A 20,870-nucleotide genomic window follows, 5' to 3' on the forward strand; every position below is an offset into this window, starting at 1 on the left:
CTGCAGCCACCGATTCTCATCAGACAGGCCTCATTCTACTTTTTTTCTTGACATATGCTTAAATAAGCACACTTGAAACTGGTGGGAAATCTAATGTCTTAAGTGATAGGTATCACTTGTCTATTGCTCAAGGGGACAGATAAATGTGGAGGTATTGTCATTTTGACATGACTGGTGATATAGCTGAAAGAGCCTTTTTTTGATCATATTTTAATACTTGGGGTAGATCACATCATTTTGTGAGTTTTTTTGATTAAAAGTATGTGCATCCCATGCGACAGAAGGACATGGATACCGGAGTAATATACGGCCTAAATTACAAGGTATTAATTCTTTAAAAAGAAGTGCGAGAATGTTTATGGATCAATTTTTGATTTTGCATCATTCCTCTAAAGCATGCTAATTGGCAACTTGAGTGAAAATCAGTTGAAACCCGTGATGCGAGAAATCAAAAAACGGATAATAATTCAGGGATGAAGAACACACACAGAAAATTTCAGGGCAGTCACAGCCGGGGAAGGGGAAAATCATTCTGACAACTTGTGAGTGTGTCGTATAAAGATATTATAAATTAAATCTTTAATAACAAGTGCATGTAGTAGGCTTGTATATGATGCACCATGGCAGAGCATAGCTTTTTAAGCTGGGTTCCAAATAAAAGGTAGATGAAAGGAATGACTATCAATCCTGTGTGGGTGTCTTCATAAATTATCCAAACCACAATACTTCATGGAATAAACAGTCATTTACCACAACTATGCCGGAGGGAATTTTAACATTCACGAGCTGTCACAGAGGAAAGACAAAACCAAATATCTGAACACCAAATGCAACATGAGGCTAGACACAAACACAGGCAAGAAGCTCATCCCACAAATCAGCCGTATTTGCCATATCTGAAAGTGGCCCGAAATTGGAAGCCAGGCAGACTTGATCAAAACAATAACACAAATGAATGAATGCCAACTCAATCAATCATCCTGTGATTGATTGAGTTAGATGAGTACATATCAGTAAAGAGGAGATTATATATTGTGTAGAGAAAATCAAAACATTGAAAAGCCAGTAAGCAAGCATGTCAGTAAAAATAGTAATGCTAAATTACACCGATAAAGCAGAATTTCTAGCCCGCGTAGAGTCGATCGGTCTTAGCGAATTCAATCGCGAGGCTACTGGGAGATCAAAAAACAGCATGTACAGTATTTATGTCATGTGGTTCAGATGCAATGATAACGTTCCTCGGGCTTATCGGAGACCATAGCATCACATAAGACAAACGCATCACCTTATGATGTCAGCATCCTCTTTTCAGTGAGCTAATTTAAACAATGCACAGACTGTATCTACATGTGCCATTTATAACAATAATTGGAGTCATTAAAGAAGAGCATTTATGAGCTAAATGCAACACTTGCCTGGCAGGCTTTTATGGACTACTGCTCCCTTGGTGTTTAAGTATATTGGTCTCAAAGCTCTGCATCACCTTGATCCCTCTGACCTCCTTCTCCGCCCCAAGCAGCACTATGTCTTCCCCACAGCACTGTGCTCTAGTTGTCAGTGCTGAGCAAGGCCACCTCTCCTTACCTTTGATTTACATTTATTTCCCTCGTCAGGTTTTATTTATTAGGGCACTCTGCATTTGGCACATATCTCTTTGAGAATCATAAGTCCTTCGCTGTACCTTGGTATTCAAATCAGCTTCCCTCCTACAAAGCCTCACTAGCACAGTAAAGACAACAGCTAATATTTAGAAGGCAGGGGCCACATTGGGTTTATTTGTCGGGTTGTTATGTGTGCGCGGTTGCGGTCACACGTCTCTGAATCCGCTCCTAAATCGAGCTGACAGCAGCCACTCAGTCTTACATTTAAAATAGCTAGCCATCATAATTGCGCTGCTGCTTTTAATCAAGGTTTTGAATATGAAATTATCCTGCATATGTAAATGATTATGCAGTGCTAATTGCTTACAAAAGATGGTGAACACCCCAAGTAAGCGAGCGGCTTTTTGTATTTCACGTCGAAAATTTGCTCTCAATTCGTGGCGAATCTTTGTCGCACCTTTTTTGTGCTTCTAACATTTAAAATAAACCTTTCCGTGCTCTACCGGAGGAAAATGATTGGGTAGCCTACAATCGACCCACCCGTTTCCACATGATCTTCCACGGGACAGCAAGGGTGTGAGTTGGGAGAGTGTGGGTGGATTTAAAAAAAAGTCATGAATTACCTGTCGGGTGGTGATTTGCCCCGCCGTCTTGAATCCCCCCTGACAGCTGCACTCTGAGACACTGTACGGGTCGGAGCTAGTCGATGAGCACTTGGAGAGTGAGTCACAGCCCACGACAAATGTGTTGTCCAAGGGAAGCTCCTGGATCACATGGTGTTTCTTTGGGGCGACTGGAGTCTCTGGTTTGATTTGAAAGGTCGGCTGAGGGGACGCGGACTTGTAATGCTTGGCTAAATCTGGGCTGTCTGGTTTGAAGGTAGTGGGCGTGGTGGCCCAGTTGTATTTTCCCATGGTCTGCTCCTCTAACTCCACAGGGATATCTAGCGTACCATTAACGTGCTCATGGGTGGGGTCATCGGGCTTGGATTCGTCTATGGTTACAAAGTTCAGGAGAAGGCTCTTTGGGGATCGCTTCTTTCGCTTCTTCTTCTTCTTGATCTGACGGTTTTCTTGGTTGGGTGACACCCACTCGCCGCTCTGCTTGCCCTTCTGCACCACTTTGTGTCTCGGCGTCTGTCGACAGCGCACCAAGGCGGTAACAAATATCACCAAGATGACAGTCATGGTCCCAGCTATAATAGCTATGACGACAATCACGTATCCATTGGCTTGAGGCGCTATCTCACTGTCCCCTATGTTTCGGTCCAAGGGAGTCTCCATGCTTTTTCGCAGCTGCTCTTGGATAAAAGTAGCATTTGATACAGTGTCATTGACAAACAAGTGAATAAGTGCAATCGCATGTAATGACTCGGGCTGGCCGAGGTCTTTGACCTTGACTACCAGCCTATGCAGCCCCTGATCGGCTGCCAGTATTTTCTCCTGAAGTGTTATGTTACCCGTTGCTTTGTCAATGGTGAAGAGACCTCGCGGGGAGACCCTAGATGTAATGATGATGCTGCTGTTAATACTGTACTGCAGCTCAGCGTTCATACCTGTGTCATTGTCGATGGCAAATACTCTCGTGACGACGGCCCCGGGGGTGGTGGTGGTGCGCACCAGGTCATAAGAGTAATTGGAGGATGGGATGACAAACACAGGGCGGTTGTCATTTATATCAACAACATTTATAGTAACCTTGGCATAAGAGGAGCTCGGAGGTTGCCCCCCATCAACTGCCTTGACCATAAACGTGTAGGCACTTTGCTGCTCCCGATCAAAGGTGATATTTGGCTTGATCACACCAGTTTGGGGGTCGATGATGAAATTATCCTTCCCGTTCAAAATGGACAGGGTTATAATAGCATTATCTCCGGCATCGGCGTCCGTCACTGTGATTAAACCCACGGTCCCATAGAGAGGCAGGTTTTCAGGCACATAGAAGTTGTACTCAGGGTGTGTAAAAGCTGGGCTGTTGTCATTAAGGTCCTGGACAATTAGCCTTACAGTGACATTGCTCTGCAGGGACGAGGAACCATTATCCCTTGCTATGACAGTGAACGAGTACCTTTCTTGCTTCTCTCTGTCCAGTCGTTTGCCGACAGAGAGGATTCCTGACCGCCTGTCTATGTTAAACCCATCAGGTGCGTCAGGGCCAAGAATATAAATAATCTCAGCATTGTGTCCGCTATCGGCATCGGTGGCACTGATTTTTATTAACTGCGTAGAGGGGTCATTGTTCTCCGGTATGGAAAGTTGGATTTCGGGCTGGGGGAAGATGGGCGCGTTGTCATTCTCATCCTTGATTTTAATTAAAACCATGGCTGAAGTGTTCAAAGGTGGTGTTCCCCTATCCGAGGCTACTATCTTAATTGCATATTCTCGGGTCGTCTCGTAATCTAGGGGGGCGGCCGTCTCAAGTAAGAACTGATCGTTAAAGACGGGCTTCAATCGAAAAGGGACGTCGTGGTCGGTATAGCAAGCAACTTTGCCATAAAGATCGGCATCTCTGTCGGTAACAGTAATAAGCGCTATTTTGGTGTTGAGAGGGGCGTTCTCTGACAACAGAACAGTCCCGTTGACCAAGTTGATGATGTAGCGGGTGTCTATGGAGGGAACATTATCATTAACATCTGTTACATTAATAATGACTGTGGCTCTGGAGGGGGTTGAGCTGCCATCACTGGCCAGCACAATAAGTTTGTGAACTGGAGTTAGCTCCCTGTCCAATGGCTGCCTCACAGTGATCAGTCCTGTGGTGCCGTCAATGGCAAAGTGACGTTTCGTGGAGGCAGAGATCTGGTTACTAAAGGCGAAGTGAATATGTGCATTGGAGCCAAGGTCTGCGTCTGTGGCGTGAAGCTGAACAACCGATGTCCCTATGGGAGCGTTTTCTGGTACCGTGACCTCCAACTCACTATCCTTGAAGATGGGACGATTGTCATTGACATCAGAGATGGTGACTTGGAGAATGGCGGTGCTGGACTTGGGTGGGGTGCCACCATCCTCCACTTTTATCTTCATGACAAAAGTGTCTTTCTGCTCACGATCCAAGTTCTGCTGGACGATTAGCTGCGGCCATTTGTCACCCTCGGGAGTCTCAATGATATCCAAGCCGAATTCGCTGACGCTCTGCAAACACAAAACACATTTTTTTTCACTTTATACGCACCAGGACCTTTAAAAGCCAACTTGTCTCAATGTGCATATATGCGGTTTATATGTAGGTTCCTTCTCGCACAATACAAAAGTTATTAATAGATTTTTTTTTTTTTTAATGAATTGAAGGGGTTTCATTTTCTTATATAAATACCATTTACTTTCTCATATTTGTACAAGAAACTAAAAACAACAAAGACCAGTTTTCTGATTTTTAGGTTCATTAAAGAGCCAGTAATGTAGATAAGGAGGACTGTAAAGAGCAAATTCAGCAGCATGGCACTATTTTGAACATTGCAGCTGGATCTTGGATCTGTTCTGCTAATCTCAGCGGGGTATTGCAAAATCAGACGCATTTTCAAACAGGGCAATCATCATCTCATTTCAAAGTCTCATTCATTTCACTCAACCATTATACAATACATAGTTCAGAATATCAGTTAATTAATCCCTTTAAAAATGTGGCAGCTACTTGTGACTTAATTCCCTTCACCCTCCCTTGCAACTAATGCTTGAAGGGATTCATTTACCTCTTAAGGTTCATCAGATTTCTTTTGTCTTCAGAAAAATGAGATTTCATTTAACCTCCCTGTCTCGCGTTGAGTTCGAAAAGACAAGACGGCCTTGCAACATTTCAGCTTCATAATGCGACTTGAAAAAGGAGACGGCAATAACCTCCTAAATACACTACACGACCAGATCACAATAGATTAAGAGGAGAGTGGAAAATCCTTCATATTACGAACGGCTTTTGCTCAAGAAAGGCTAAATCCCGGCAAGCGTAAAGCGACAAGAAAATGGAAACAAATGTGTAAGTAATCCTCCGCAGAAACCACAGGAACTAGCAGTGGCTTTTAAGAGTAATTGCTTCGCAGGGAACAACACGAGTACTAATATTTACCATTTCAGATACAGTACTGTATGAATGCATAAGAAAAAAAAAAAAATGCTGAAAAATTTCAAAAAGGGGTGTAGAGCGAGAGAGAGAAAAAGAGGGAGAGCGGAAGAGAGAGAGAGAGAAAGAGAGAGTGAGGTGACAGGATAACAGAGAAAGCGGGTGGGCGGGGGGTGGGGGGAATAAAAAGATCAAGCCCATGAATGAGCTGCATGCACATTATGAAACAAAGAAGCCCTTTGAAGCTCTTTCAGTCAGAACCAGTTTCATGGTAAAACAAGAAAAAGTGTCCTCTTTAAAGAGATAAGCTTCATGCAGCACATAATGTTGGAAGAGATTACTCTGTCTAGGCATAGCTATCCAATGAGATTAAGATATATAAATTTTCCTTTTTCATGGAGGGAAAATTTCGGCCAAATTGTTAGCACAAAAGCCCTTGAAGGTTTTTAGGATCTCGAACTATCCCCGCGCAACTGTATCGTCAAGTCCAACGCACAGAACCATACAAGCGGAGACTTTAGATTATTGTGAACCCTGAAAAATTGCTCCTAGAATGTTGTTTGACAGAACTGTTTAAAACAGCCAACATTGTAGCAACGATCTTACAGACACCTTTTTGGCATCCCCGTGACTTGCAGCAGTCATAGAAGAAAAGGGATATTTAAAACTCTGAAAGAATGAAAAATGACACTTCTGTATGGATGAACCGTGTAGATTCTTCACAGACAATTCAGACGTATCTCTGGCAGAACTGAAAAGCTCGAGAAACCTTCTGCAAAAGGCATGTCCTCTATGACCTTTTCTTCCACAGGTACCGTATAGTTGCTAAGTATTTGCACAATGATATTTGGCAAAGCCTGATGTTAATAGTTGGATGTTGAGTTACAATGTGTCAAAGGGAATGTTGCACAATGATTTATGAGCTAGCATTTCCTCTCTGCTTTTGTCTTGGTTTCACACAATTTTACAGCTGACAAGACAGCACTCAGCGCATTTCAATAAGTTGAAGAGAGCTATATCTCAGCCTGTGCGTCCTCCTGAATGCAGAATTAGTCTGGTGGATTGTGATAGGATCTAGGACAGGCTAAGAAAGGACCAAACTCTTGCAGGAATCACTCAGTGGAAACCCTGAGGCTATGCAAGAAGGGCAGAGCTCAAACAGTGAAGTGTACAGTGCATTTTTCAATACGCCTCTACATTTCATCATGAATATACAGCACAGATACCTATCTTTATTAAGTCTGATGATTTGTGATTCATACCGCATTACAATGCCAAAAGTATGGAATAGGGCTGTTATCACACCATAGTTTAAAATGCAAATCAACACTTGTAGAATCAACGCTACTCGATATAACCTTCCGTGACGCTTTTACGAGAAAAAAGTACAGTAATGCAAGCGTATGGAGCAATATTTTTTTTTCTTTAGTTTCCTATTGGCAGATAGCAGTATCACCTAAAATGAATGAATGGATACATGAACAACATGATCATTACTATGGACAATGATCTTTCTATTCACAAGTGCAATGTAACAATAGCATTACTTTGATTTTATACATTATTTGAATACACTATTCATGGTCTCATAACATGAGTGGTTGAAACAGTTGGTTTAAAGGTATTTTGGTACCAACATCTTTGCTGGAGTAGTTGTCAGATGATCGGAAAAGGATCAGGGAATCATAGTGTGTATATAAGAGATGTGAAGTATTTAATTAGAAATGGCTAATTTGAATGAAAATGAGCTAGGGACACTGACTGAAGGAAAGGTGCCTGATAAGGAAAAGATGACTCTGAACCCCTGTCTGCTGATAACACCTCAGATTATCACTGGATGCATCTTTCAGTCAAGTTGATGACCTTATTAAAACTCAGAGGAGACAGAGATTGGGCTGTGAATATATCAGCAGGATTCTAGTCACGGTGATGGCCATGGATGGGGCAAACTGTGGAGGGCTATTCATCACAAACTATATAGCAGCTCTTTATAATGCTAATAGAAATTTACTCTCTTGTCTCTCCCTCTCTTTCTATCACCCCTCCTTTAGTCTTTGTCTCCATATGTCATACACGTTTACACTGATGCAAACGCGTCAAAATAAATATAACATACGAATAACTACCAAAATGAAAGATAAACTTCCCAAAAAGATAAATGTTTTGCATGCAGATGCACTTGTCTGCAACTTCAATTAAAAGCGCATCTTCAATTTTACTACGTCATTGAGTCGGTACATATACTAATGCAAGCTCTGGTAAGCAGAAAAATGATAATTCACATTCACCTCCGTGACCCGACCAACACAGAGATCTTTGATTCTTTATACAGTTTATCGAGGAGGCATAGCCTAGCCTATAGCAACACAGTGATCTAAATTAAGTGACCGAACAAAGATGCTAATTTTATGTGCGTCCTGAGATGCTTTGGATGAATTGGTTGGGTTAGATGCTTAAAAATCAGCTGACATTGCAGGAAATCTGTGGATCGACATTTGTGTAAAACTAGTCAAAATTCCAAGTCAAATCAACAAAGCCTGTTTACATTTTAGGAATAATAATAACTGAGCGATTGAAACAATTAACATGATAATTATTACGATAAGAAAAAATATTGATGAAACACGAAAAATATTTTGAAAACATAAGATACCGCGTTGGTGCCGGTGAGGTGATTTTTTTGTTCTTATTTGAGATGATCAGATGAGATGTAATTTAGTGATCACATGCATGGGAAATGGTTTAGCAGCAGCAGCAGGAAGATATATAATGACAAGACAGAGACAAGCGAGCTAGAAATACACTATTTCTTGTATTTAGAGGTTACAGCAAGTGTAGAAGAGGTAGTGGTGCTATTTGTCAGGTTTATAGACAGTTCACACAGATTAAGAGCCTGTTGAAATTTCTGAACTTTTGGTGTGCCTGTATGGATGTGTATTTTTGTGACCATTTTCTGTCCACAGTTTGCAGTTATTTTTGGCATCCTCCCATTCGTGCAATGCATGTGCCAATTTACTTCTGTCAATATTTTCTTTTGACTTCTATTCATCCTGACATAATGGCAAAAACTATCCATACAACCATTTATGACAATACTGCAGAGTGGAGGTCCACAACAACTTGTCCACAGATGGATACCAGTTCGTGCGCCATTTTGTAACATGCAACGACAAATACAAGGAGCGGGCCCTCTTGCTTTGACAAATATTCGATTTTCGGTTTCAGTCACATGGCGTCAAACAAAGTAATATTTGAAACCGTTAATTTCCGGTGACTGTAAAAAAAAAACCCAATATATACAGTATATAAATTGGAAACAGCCTTGTGTTGTGTGAATTGCTTAAAATAACAGGCTTCGCATGCATGGAAGTATGTATATATTTTCATGTCACTATCATTTATTATGTTATGTTTAAGACTATTGCCTTATGTGAAAACCAATCTGTGGCAGCAAATACTGAGGTTGTAGTCTTTCTGCTTATAGTATCACACACCCTGCCTGAGTTCTACTCCAAAGCTAAACATCTAAATGATAAGCCTTTTGTTCGTTGTATTTTCAAATATCTCGTATCCTCTTTTAATGGACATTACTGTGGCTGGGATGCTTTCGCAAATGACAGTAACTACTGACTCGGTCTGAGCGGAGGGAGAAAACGTGGGTTCCTCCCTCTGATCGGAGAACGATAACCGAATCATTTCCTCGTGGCTGTGATTCTGAATTGCTATTTAACCATATCTTTTGAACAAGAATTGTAGGAGGATTTTGAACAGTTCACTTGTATTTTTAATATTCTTCCTGCTCTTATATTTGTCCTTTCTTTTTAACTGGCTCTTAATACTCGGCATAAAGAAAAAAAGCGAGTTGACATTTATAGTGATAATTATCAATACTGATGATCATATTAACATTTCCTAGTATGTAGCCCACGTTGATTATGATTCAATTCCGGCCTTTGAGTTCTCCTGTGAATATAAAAAGTGATAGAATCTGCTTTCATGGGGCATCCTCCTCCATCCATGCATGTGATTGCTTTTTCTGACCTTGACCATTTCTTAGAATGCCTTCTCCATAGTTCAGGTGACACACAATTGTACTACACTGATGGTCGAGTTTCAGTCAAAGGGTGATTACCAGTCATTATGTTAGTGATGGAGCACTGTGTTGCATAAAATTGCTCATTGTCCCCCTTATCTTTGAAAAAGTAATGAGAGTTGTACAAAAATGTTTCCACGTTTCTTCCATTTCTATCTAGCGTGTTGGCAACTCAGGCATGCCAAATGGGTGATGTTAGATCACCGAGTGTGACTTGCTCTGTTCTTCACACTTTTGTCCTGTGGCACGAGCACTCTTAGTGAAGTATCACTCTGAGTGAGGTTTAAGACAAATCTCAAAAGACCATACTTAGATAGTCTAGGGTGGCTTAGAGGACTAAAGCTATTCTAGAAAATGCTTGCACATTCCTTTCCCACTAAACCCATGACTCTCTCCTACACTTCTATATATATCTCTATATATATAGCTATATATATATATATATATATGTGTGTATGTGTATGTTGAAAATGTCTGTGACTACTGTAATCCTCCTTTTCCAGTCTTACTTTCTTTTATGAATTCTGGAATTCTTACTCTAAAGGAAATATGAGGAACTAAATCAGTAATGTATTGGCAATCATGCATTGAGAAGAATTCTATCTGAAAAATAATACCACCTCAGCTGAGGCTTGTAATTTAGAATGCTTATATTTTGAATAGGACCAGTAAAATGATTGCAGATGATCATCATAATCAGCAGAACATTTGGTTGGTGATTTTCCAGGCATGAACAATTCAGGACATTGCGGTAGAGAGGCCTTGGCAGAGAGAAGACTCTTTAAAAATGCAAAGTGGTATTCAAGGCAGTAACAGACAGCAACGATTCTGTTCATTACAACCCAGTGTTAACTCTATCTAAGACTCCAAGATGGACTTGTCATTTTTGTCTTGGAGTGTGCTCTCAAATCCAGCATCCTTCCTTTATTTATGATGTTTAGGCTTCCCTCCAGATTGCTTGCATCTCTCTTTTAAATACACTTCATTTGTCAGCTCCAATATTCTTCCCACAAAGCAGAGTGCTGTTTAGACTGTAAATGAAGAATGCATGATATTATCCTACTTTTCTGGATTTAGGGCTGGCACTATTAAGCAGTGGAGAAAATTGCACTGCAGTTTAAAAGTGCATAAATTAGATGATAAAGAAGAATGTTTTTTTCACCCCTTCTACATCTGCACGTGACACATTAGCATAATACAGCACATCCCCTATGAACTGCTATAATCTATGATATTCAGCACATGTAACCTGTTGCTGGAAATGGATCATGTATGAGATGCTTAGTCTGCACTTTCTTGTACATTTTCACTGAAATCCCGACACGAGGTGAAAGCATCTAGTTCACTAGAACTGCGCTCATTTAATGAAACATTACATATTGAAATGATGATATTTTTATTTCCACGTGTCTATTTATTCAGAGAGGAAGAAAAATGTCCAAAGTGGATTTATAGCAATATAGGAGGGGTGTCTTTCTATTAGGATTTTTTTTATTTTTGTTTGATTATTATTAATAGACAATGCTATTTTGGTATATTGCTACTGCTATAGTGGTTGACTATCTCATTCTGGAGACACATGGACATATGCTCAGGGCTCCAGGACGTACACTTAAATCAGATTTGACAAAAATGTGGGTAATGTTTGTGGTTAGCGCCACAGAGAAGCTCCAAAGAATCATTCTACCTGTATGTTCTGAGCAAGGGTTTTTTCAGAAAGACATTGGAAGGGTGATACTAACTGCTGGCTTTCTCAAAAATCCATTTCAACTCACATGGCGGTCATTTCATGAAACAGGGGAAATCTGCAACGGCATAACCCTGCTGAAAATTGTGTCTCACAATGCTGGTAAACCACAAAAATAAAAAATATGAATTTAATCCACTTCCATTAATGAAGATCTGGCCTCGAAATCTCAGGTGTCCCGTGTCACATCCTTTACATCAGGTCTTGTGAAAATCGGGACATCAAGTTTGGCTCAATCTTGCTAACGCCGGTACAGGCTGTCACAGCTGGAAACATAAACTCCTTTTTTGAGTTTATAGCGGTAATAATAGTGTCAAAGTCACTCGAGCATATCTATACATCTAGACTCATGGTTTTTCCAGTGCATTTTATGGATCTTTCGACTGTTGCTTGTATAGACATATGTTCCTATATATGCTTTTCTGTGTAACACATATACATTCAAATGAATGTCCTTCCCCCCAAATCCTTCGAGAGGAAGCGGACAAGATGGCCATTTTCAAAAATGCTCAATGTTTTTTTTATGAAAACATAACAAAAAAATTGAAGAGTGAATCAAGAATTTATAGTTAGCATATACTAATTATTATGAAAAAAACAACAACATGAATGATGTGACGAGAGGCCTAATAAACTCAATCAATATTCTATATTGTTATAAAATAAAATTGGTACAACTTCACAATGTGAGTATGTCCTTACAGTTCTTATTATAAATTAACAGTCAGTAACTATGTCTTATCATCATTCAGTTATGTTTTTATATGTTCAAGTTCATTAAAATGTACTTATCTACTGTCCACTGTGGTCAGCATTTACTTACACATTATTTTATTGTTTATAAACTGTAGATGATACAGTAATAATAATCAAATAATACTTCTTTTTTCCAGAAATGTGCATTATATCATTGTTTGCACATGTGACTTGTGATTAGCAAATCAGTATTTAAATTGGGTTTTTAACATTGGTATGTGACTGTTAATCAATATATGTCATAAAATTCCCTGCTCTTTGATTTTCCACTCAATAGTCCATCTTTTAATTTATGACTTGTTTGTGGTTTCATATCATCAACAGATGCACTCAATTGTGTTCAGGTTATTTAACCTAGAGGATTTCCTTTGTATTGTTGCATTTGGTAACATTTATTTTAAAGTGTAAATGTGTGTGACATTAAAGATGGCATTTCATAAATATATCAAATGTTAAACAGGAATTATATAGACATATCTGTCCCATAAAATTTTACATATAAAGTGTTTATACAGTTTAAAGGAGGCATTTGTGAACAGTGATTTAAGGTTTATTGTGAAATAAACTAACCTAGCAAGTTTCACTTAAAGAATTTTAGATATATTATGGCACGGAGCAGAATGTAACTATTTTTTTAAGGAACTAAAAGAAGCACGAGTCCGCGCATCTTCAGAAATTCGTCAGCAGAATACTCGTCTTTCTCACCCATTTCAAAGTAGTCGCAGAAAAATCCGTCAGTCCGTCAGTCAGTTTTTAGAAAATCTTTAGTTGTAAATGTAATTATTCATTGTTGTTGTTTTTTTCTTTTCCCGAAATTGAAATTGATTGAAAAAAGCCCATCAATTTTATTTAATGTGAAACTGACATCAGCAATCATTGGAAATATCAATTATTATTTAGGTTATGTATGTTTTAAGAACCTCTGATTCAGATGCTTTTATACTTTATTTAAAAAGCCTGTCATGTTCTTTAAAACCTTTTTTTTTTCTCGTCACCAAGGCAATGACCAGAATCACATCGTGTGGTATTTGAAACTTCAAGAACGTAAAGCACTTCAATCCCTCTCTTTTTTTTTTTTTTTTTTTGCAAACCAAAGAAGCGATGCTTTGAAACTATAAAGTATAAAGGACATGCATGGCTCGGAAAAATGCAAATAGGAAAAGACTCACCTTGACTAGTTCATAATGTTGTATCCCATTGATCCCAACGTCAGGGTCAAACGCCGAGGGCACGGGGTATCGGGTGTTGATCGCCGTGTTCTCTGGGATGGAGATGTTTATTACGGTAGACTGGAAAAGGGGCGCATTGTCATTCACATCCTCAATCAGGAAGCGGATCTTGACCAATCGAAAGATCTCATCGGGCAACACGGCCACCTCAATTTCATAGTAGCAGCGTTTCTCGGCAAAGACGCCGGAGCATAGCTTCTCTCTGTCGATTCTGTGATTGGTTGTAAAGATCTCTCCGGTGTTGGCCTCCACCCTCACCAAAGGCACATCGCCTGTCTTGTACACAGGTTTGAACTGCAGCGGCGAGGATAGCCGTATGTTGGGGTCGAGGTTCAGGTCCACATCCTTGCGCAGGTTGCCAATGCGGACATTCTCTGGCTGCTCCTCTTTAACCGTGTAGTCTCTCTCCTGGGCCCAACATGTGAAGACTGCACAGGTGAGCAAGACCACCAGCGCATGAGCCTGATTTTCCAAGTTCATACTCATGAATGGATGGAGCTTTACCTTTACAGCAGCAATTCTGTTTCAAAAGAGCCAAAGAAAAAGAAAAAAAAAAAAAAAGAAAGAGAGGGAACAGACTGTCAAAATAATGAATCACATGTTATTCAGGTTTTGCTGTAATGAGTATTACTTTCTCTTGGCCAATTGGTCCCAACTACACTGCTCAAAAAAATAAAGGGAACACTTAAAAAACACATCCTAGATCTAAATGAATGAAATATTCTTATGAAATACTTTGCTCTTTACACAGTTGAATGTGCTGACAACAAAATCACACAAAAATGATCAATGGAAATCAATTGTATCAACCCATGGAGGTCTGGATTAGGAATCACACTCAAAATTAAAGTGTAAAAACAAACTCCAGGCTGATCCAACTTTGATGTAATGTCCTTAAAACAAGTCAAAATGAATCTGTGTTGCTTCCTGAGTGGACACTATGATTTCACAGAAGTGTGACTGACTTGGAGTTACATTGTGTTGTTCAAGTGTTCGCTTTATTTTTTTGAGCAGTATAGTTAGGAGTACATATCCGTCCTATATCTTTGAGAACACACTCATGGCGGTCTTACGCGATTAACCTTTGATAATATCCACTGAGCAAATGGACAAATGAGGGTTAGCAATTTGAGTAATCAATCAATCAATCTATTATATTGTGATGAAAATGTTCGCTACGTGACAAAAGATAAGAATAAAAGTCCGCCATTTGAATTTCACAACATCACAACCTTACTGTTTATAGATGCAGTCTTATTTTCCTGTTAATTAACTTGACTTAAAATGATGAATAGTGTCCAAATTGCTACTTATATCACACTTTAAGCTGTTCAGATAACCTTTAAGCATTGGTGCTTGCATGGGCGAATACACACTTGCAGTTGTACCACTTGACAGCAGCAATTAATGGAGAGCCTCATTTGCTTTGAATGTCAATAATTGAGCTGTTTCACATACATTCATGTGTGAAAACATCAACTGTGATAAGCGCAGTGTTTAGACTATCCATATTAGTCACAGACAGTGATGTGAAATTATTAATTGCGGGAGCTTCCATCAGTCAAATGAGTTAAAATTAATTTATAACTTCATTCCATCCAAGAAGATAAGTCTTCCCAGATATTAAATGTAAAGTCTATCCAGTTTATGTTTGGTATAATGCATGGACGTTGCCTGTGAAATTCTGACAATTCTATGGTTGAAGGCATTATTTATTACTGCTGGTCCTTTTTTATTAAAAAAATAAATGAAAAATAGAAATTAAAAAAAAATACAGTTTGCGTATGCCAAATTTAATTGAACAAACTCTAAAATGTAAGGGCAGGGACCCCAATTTTCCAAACCAAAGTAGGTCATTGAAGAACGATGAAAGGCTGACTTTCAGCAATAAGTGCCAGCATATGTTAATATGAAATATTGACTGCTTAACACCACTTGGTTAGTGGATTATTGAACCAGTTGTTTGGATATTTACTTTATTTTGGTTGCCAGCTCAAATTTTGCTTGATTCATTAATGTGTTCCTTGCTTAGAAATTCTTCACAGCTCATTTGAAATGATATCCCTGCTACTACAGTCAGACTGGTCTGTATAAAACGCTTTGACAAAGAAACATTAATTGGCTTTCTGTTTGATTGTTATGGTATATGTGTTCAATGATATTTTGTGAAGGGCAGAAAATCTAAACGCCTCATTTGTCAGATTGTTTTCAGCAGGCGGTGCTGTTCTGAAGGAAAGAAAACAATCCACAGCTTTGTTTGCCTCTCACGATAATATCGTCTCCTCGTATGTATTTCACTACGATTTGTCATTTCACCGTCCTCTGTATGCTTAAGTCAACCACGCCCCTGAGTTTTTATTAACCCCATAAAATTTGCCTTGAAATATTGGTTCATATTCATAAAGCGGCTGCATTGAAATAAAACGTCCATTTCTTTTCAAAGTACGGCAAAAGAGTATGACAGCCATCCCGCAAATGATGTACCGCTGGTGTTGAAGAAGCATTCATACTTGCAGTAACAAGGGACCACAAATAGCTCTTGGGGGCAGTAATATTTCCTACCTTATGAAATTCCCATCTATTTATATGAGTACAACAATAAAGGTACGACTACTTAAATTGCACTACAGGGGTCCTCTACATTGGCCAGCCAACAGTGTTCTCACAAGCTCTTGCTGACAGAGGGGGATTAATTAAAAATAAGAAATTTACAAAACAGTCTTATTAATTCATTGAGAATACCCATTGCAAATACATGACTAAAACCGATTGCTAAGAGGGTTACTTGCTCCTTATTTGTGATACAGGGTTACAGACAGCATTGCATCAGTCAATCAAACTATTGGTTAAAAAAAGAAAAAAAAGAATAATAATATCTCTATTTGCTGTCTGTCTGTCTGTCTGTCTGTCTGTCTGTCTGTCTGTCTGTCTGTCTGTCTATCTATCTATCTATCTATCTATCTATCTATCTATCTATCTATCTATCTATCTATCTATCTATCTATCTATCTATCTATCTATCTATCTATCTATCTATCTATCTATATCAATCCAGTTAGTAACTTATAACTTGTGCACGCTTTACTTTGAAGTCTGCATCTTTCCGAGGATGAGAAGCTTTGCTGTTGTAATCACCAGACACTCGAAGGCTGAACACATAATGAAGTTAAAATTACATACTTATGTGAGATGTGAGTCTCCACCGCGGTGAAACGACAAGAGAAAAGATCAAAGAATAATGTCGATTTCGCCTCTCTTTTTTTAACTGTCAACAATTTTCAGGAAGAAGGTGACTATCATTTTTTTTTTTTTTTTTTTGACTGAAGTATAGATGTGGGAGTGAAAATATTATGTCATGTGTTGACAGAAAGAGTACATCCACAATGTAAATATTTGTGGTAATTGGAGACATTTTTATGATGTCTTTTTCCTTGGTCATTTAAAATATTGCGATTCAACCGAAGTGCACAATACGAGGGAGGCACATACTGGTGATACGTACTTTTTTTTATTCTATTCACATTTCTCTTGAATATAATTTTGCAACATTAGGCCAATTTTCGCATGTCACGGCTCTTTATCAACCTGTCCATGGGCGATGGATTTGGTTGAGTGAAGGAAAAAAAAAGAGTGGACGTAAAATAATTCTTAAGTGTCAGTCAGAGGTTCTCCTTTGCTTATATTTCAAGAGGTTCCAGAAATGCTATTTTCAGACCCAGACAGCAGGTTGAATGCAGTGGGCAAACCCAAGCATTCCCCCCGGGAGACAGAAAGTGAAGACAACCAGGCCTGCCCTGGATCACTTCATATGACAGCGCAATGGACAGACCTTCTTGTTTGTATTCACTGAGGATAACAGGGGAAAGGGAGTCTTACAACTCCCACTGCCTACCTTGAATCCAAAAGATAATCTCGACCGTGAACTTTTTACAGTGATTATTCCCTGGAGTTTTTTTTTTTTTTGTTTGTTTTTTTTAAGGACCTGGTATTCTCCGGTTTCCGATGTAAAACTTGTGTGTGGATCAAAATGAAGATTTAACAAAAAAAAAAAAAAAAGAAGGGGGGGGGTTGTATTTGGTAAAGGTAATACATTAGATTGTCTTGGGCTTTCTCTCCTTTAACAGCTTTAAGGATCACTGACAGCCTGACAGACCAGGTTTCTGTCAAGATCAGTCAGTTCTTTTTTCAGTCCACCCAGCCAGAAGAATTTTTTCTTACACAATGGAGGAATAGAAACAGTTTTCCCTAAGGGGAACCTCAACAATGACTATATAAAGAGAAAGTGCAAAGAAATTATGTTTGACATGAAAAGCAACTTTGACAATGTTAATACTTACAAAATACGTGTTTTCAAGTTCAAACGTGGCCATGATTCTATCGGATTTTTGATCAATGAAAAAAAGAATAGCGTTTTTCAGGGTTTAGCTCATATCTCCTCGTGCAGTGTTTGCGTTCGGATTAAACAACCCCGCTTTGCTTTACAAATTTTCATATTATAGCTAGAATTTCATATTTGTGAGCTAAAGCTTGGTCAAATAAATGATCACCGGATGATGTTACTCTTGGATTAGCAAGATGACGACTTTACAACCCTGTAATCACAGACCTCAAGAGGGCAGCCCACACATGCAAATATAATATGACTGATAAATCTAATTCTGAATATTTGGACGTGGCCACACGTCCTCTTCATTCCAGACTCGGACTTAAATCCAAAGCTCGGCGGATGCATATATTGAAACAAACAAAAGATAAGCGTAAAGCACTGCTTAATTAATCCAACAAAGTCAGAAAAAAAACACTAGTCTCTCAAAAATGGAAAACAGCAGATAAAAAGTGGATTATCATTTTAATAAAACCAAAGGAAAAAAAAAAAAAAGGTCCACTCCCAAAACACCTGGTAACATTTTCGATATAGCGTGTATCATGGTGACCATATTCTAAGATCAAAACAAGTGGTGAACGCATAGTCCAGGACGGTTTGATATGCGATCCACTGTGAGAAGTTGGGGTTTCTCTTTCAAACCAACAATGGCAAATAGCAAGAAAAATAAATACCGTCTTAAATAATGGAGATGTTCTAAAATCACCCAATTATTTTTATCTGTATGGTGGCATTCGGTGGAGCAAGCAAATACGTGACCCGCCATGAAAAGGAATGGTCCAAAGTCCAAATTGTTCACACACGGACGAAGGTCTTATAATACAGGCTTAGTTACCCCATTAAGTTCAAAACATGATTTTGATCCAACTGCCTAACTTCCTCAAACTCCAGTTGGGAAGTAAGAAATAATTGTATTCATATCAAAACCATAATAAGTAATTGACGAATCCATTGACCACGAACAAAGTGTCGCGGCGTTGGCTTTATTTGTCTAGTTGCTGCTACTTGTGGAATTTAAATGAAGCACATGGAGTTATCCCTATGTTATTTGCTCCAAAATCAACAAACAAACAAAATTATTTTCTGATTTATCTTTAAATGGTAATATCCACCTTACCCTATGGAGGTTCACATTACCATTTGATACGACTAGATATAGATAACTGACTTTAATTGCCTTTGTGGAGGTTTTCTATCAGGTTTGATCACATAGGTTTAAGTCATTTGCCACACAAGCAACCAACTGTGGCACGAAACGCAAAGGATGAAAACAGTCCACATTGTGATTTGAATTAAAAAAATAAAAAATAAATAAAAAAGAGGAAAAAACTCCCACGTTTATTAGATGTGGATTTTTCCTCAACTATTTTCTTTAATTTTTTTTTATTCATTTTTTTTTTTTTTTTTTTGGATTTGTACTCTCCAGCGTGGGCATTGAGCGCCCAGGGTTCAGTTCCCCGAGAGTTGAGCCGCTCGTCACGGAGCTGCAGCTCCGGCGGGCAAAGACTTGGCAAACCGACGGCGGAGGAAGAAGAAGTCCCCGCAGTTTGGATGCGCTTGGAAAGTCCAAGGCCTGTCTCAATTTTTTTTTGAGGCGAAATAACGCCCGAAGTCGTGACCGACCGCGCGTTGCACATCCCGTAATGCGACAATTCATCTCAGATTAACACCGGCGCCGTGGAAAACGTCCACTCGCATCAGGTGCACGGAGGGCGCCGGCTCTTCTCCCCTGGAGCGGCTCCAGGAGAACTCAAGGAAAATCCGAAGTGAAACGCAATCGCGGTTTGATCCGGTGGATCCGCACTGGGAGAACCTCGAATGCTATCACTGCATGTTTTCGATCAACCGTGCGCGTCTCTCGTGGGTGGAAATATAGGTTCCTTTAGGGAAATCGATCAAATTTGATATGAGCCAAACTGTTTTTTTTTTTTTTTTTGTTATTTATTTTGTATATGTGTGTGTGTGTGTGTGTATGGGGTGGGGGTCCCTCCTTGGCATTTAGAGCTTTAAATGCGCTCAAGGGGACAGATCGCTCATGTGAAGATCAACAGACATGTGAAGTAAAAGAAATTAAAAAAAAAAAAGCATTTTCATGTGAGTGATGAAGAACAGCGAGAGGTAAAGCTTACCTTTTTTCCCCACTCGACTGGATCGGAAAGTCAACCGCTTGTGCCGTCGCGTAGAGACATCATTGCTTCAAAAAAAAATAATAATAAAATAAGCGCCACGACTTAAAATGAAGTGAGGGATACGGAGGGGGAAGAATCCTCATCAGAGAGCGGCTGCAAAATGCGATGCAAGTTGAAGAAGATGTTATCCAGACCTATAAAAAACGTATCCATGCGCCGAAAAGAAGACGGAAAAAAACGTGATCCTTGTTTGCAAAAAGAAAAAAAAAAAAACCGCACACATCAACTTTGTTTAAATGGGACGTTGCAATTCCTCTCTGGCTGCCTCGAAACCTGGCAGGAGGGGGGGGAGGAGCGGACAAAAAAAACGCAACCTTTGTTTTTTCTTTTCTTTTTTTTTTTCTTTTTTTTTTTTAGTCTAAGGTTGTGAGGAGACCCTCCACTCTTCCGGGGCGCACGGGAGTCAGGGGGTCGCTGCCGCCCGGCCGTGCGTCCGCGCGTCGCGACGCGCAACTTGGATCCGCGGGGCGCAAAATGAAAGACTTTTCAACCAACCCAAAAAGAAAAAAAAACAGGGAGGGGGGACTTGCGCCGAACTGATCTTATAGATGCTTCTCTGGACTGAGTGAAAAGGTTTTGCGAGCTCCCCAGAACTCCGTAAAAGGGGATGCGGAGATCGCATCGCCTCCCTGATGGAGTTGGATCAAAGTGTGCCACAGCGCAGCATCACTTCCCGGAGCCGGGATAGGCGGTTCACTGTATCTGTCTGCTAAGCTGTAAACGTCTCAGTAGTATTGTATGAACTCTGTTTCTCAACACTGCCCACCTCTCTTTCCCCTCGCTCTCCTCACGACTGACATCATGGTGGAAGGAGGAGC

The 20,870-nt window shown here is 39.6% G+C and overlaps 1 protein-coding gene across 3 annotated transcripts in view; it reads right to left on the reverse strand.

Annotated features, from left to right (window-relative positions):
* pcdh11 (protocadherin 11) overlaps positions 1–17,529 on the reverse strand; it is a 115,394-nt gene extending 97,865 nt beyond the window's left edge. For all 3 annotated transcript variants that reach the window (XM_086157728.1, XM_086157727.1, XM_086157729.1), the window contains exons 1-2: positions 13,420–17,529; positions 2,225–4,732 (exon numbers count right to left, since the gene is read on the reverse strand). In XM_086157728.1, the coding sequence (XP_086013854.1) occupies positions 2,225–4,732; positions 13,420–13,965 (3,054 nt within the window). In that variant the 5' untranslated portion in view covers positions 13,966–17,529. The remainder of the gene's footprint in view (positions 1–2,224; positions 4,733–13,419) is intronic.
* Between the last annotated feature and the right edge of the window lie 3,341 nt (positions 17,530–20,870).

The sequence above is a fragment of the Fistularia commersonii genome, chromosome 13 (assembly GCF_037954325.1).
Source record: "Fistularia commersonii isolate RoL2024-O1a breed Wild chromosome 13, RoL_Fcom_v1.0, whole genome shotgun sequence".
Lineage (NCBI taxonomy): Eukaryota > Metazoa > Chordata > Actinopteri > Syngnathiformes > Fistulariidae > Fistularia > Fistularia commersonii.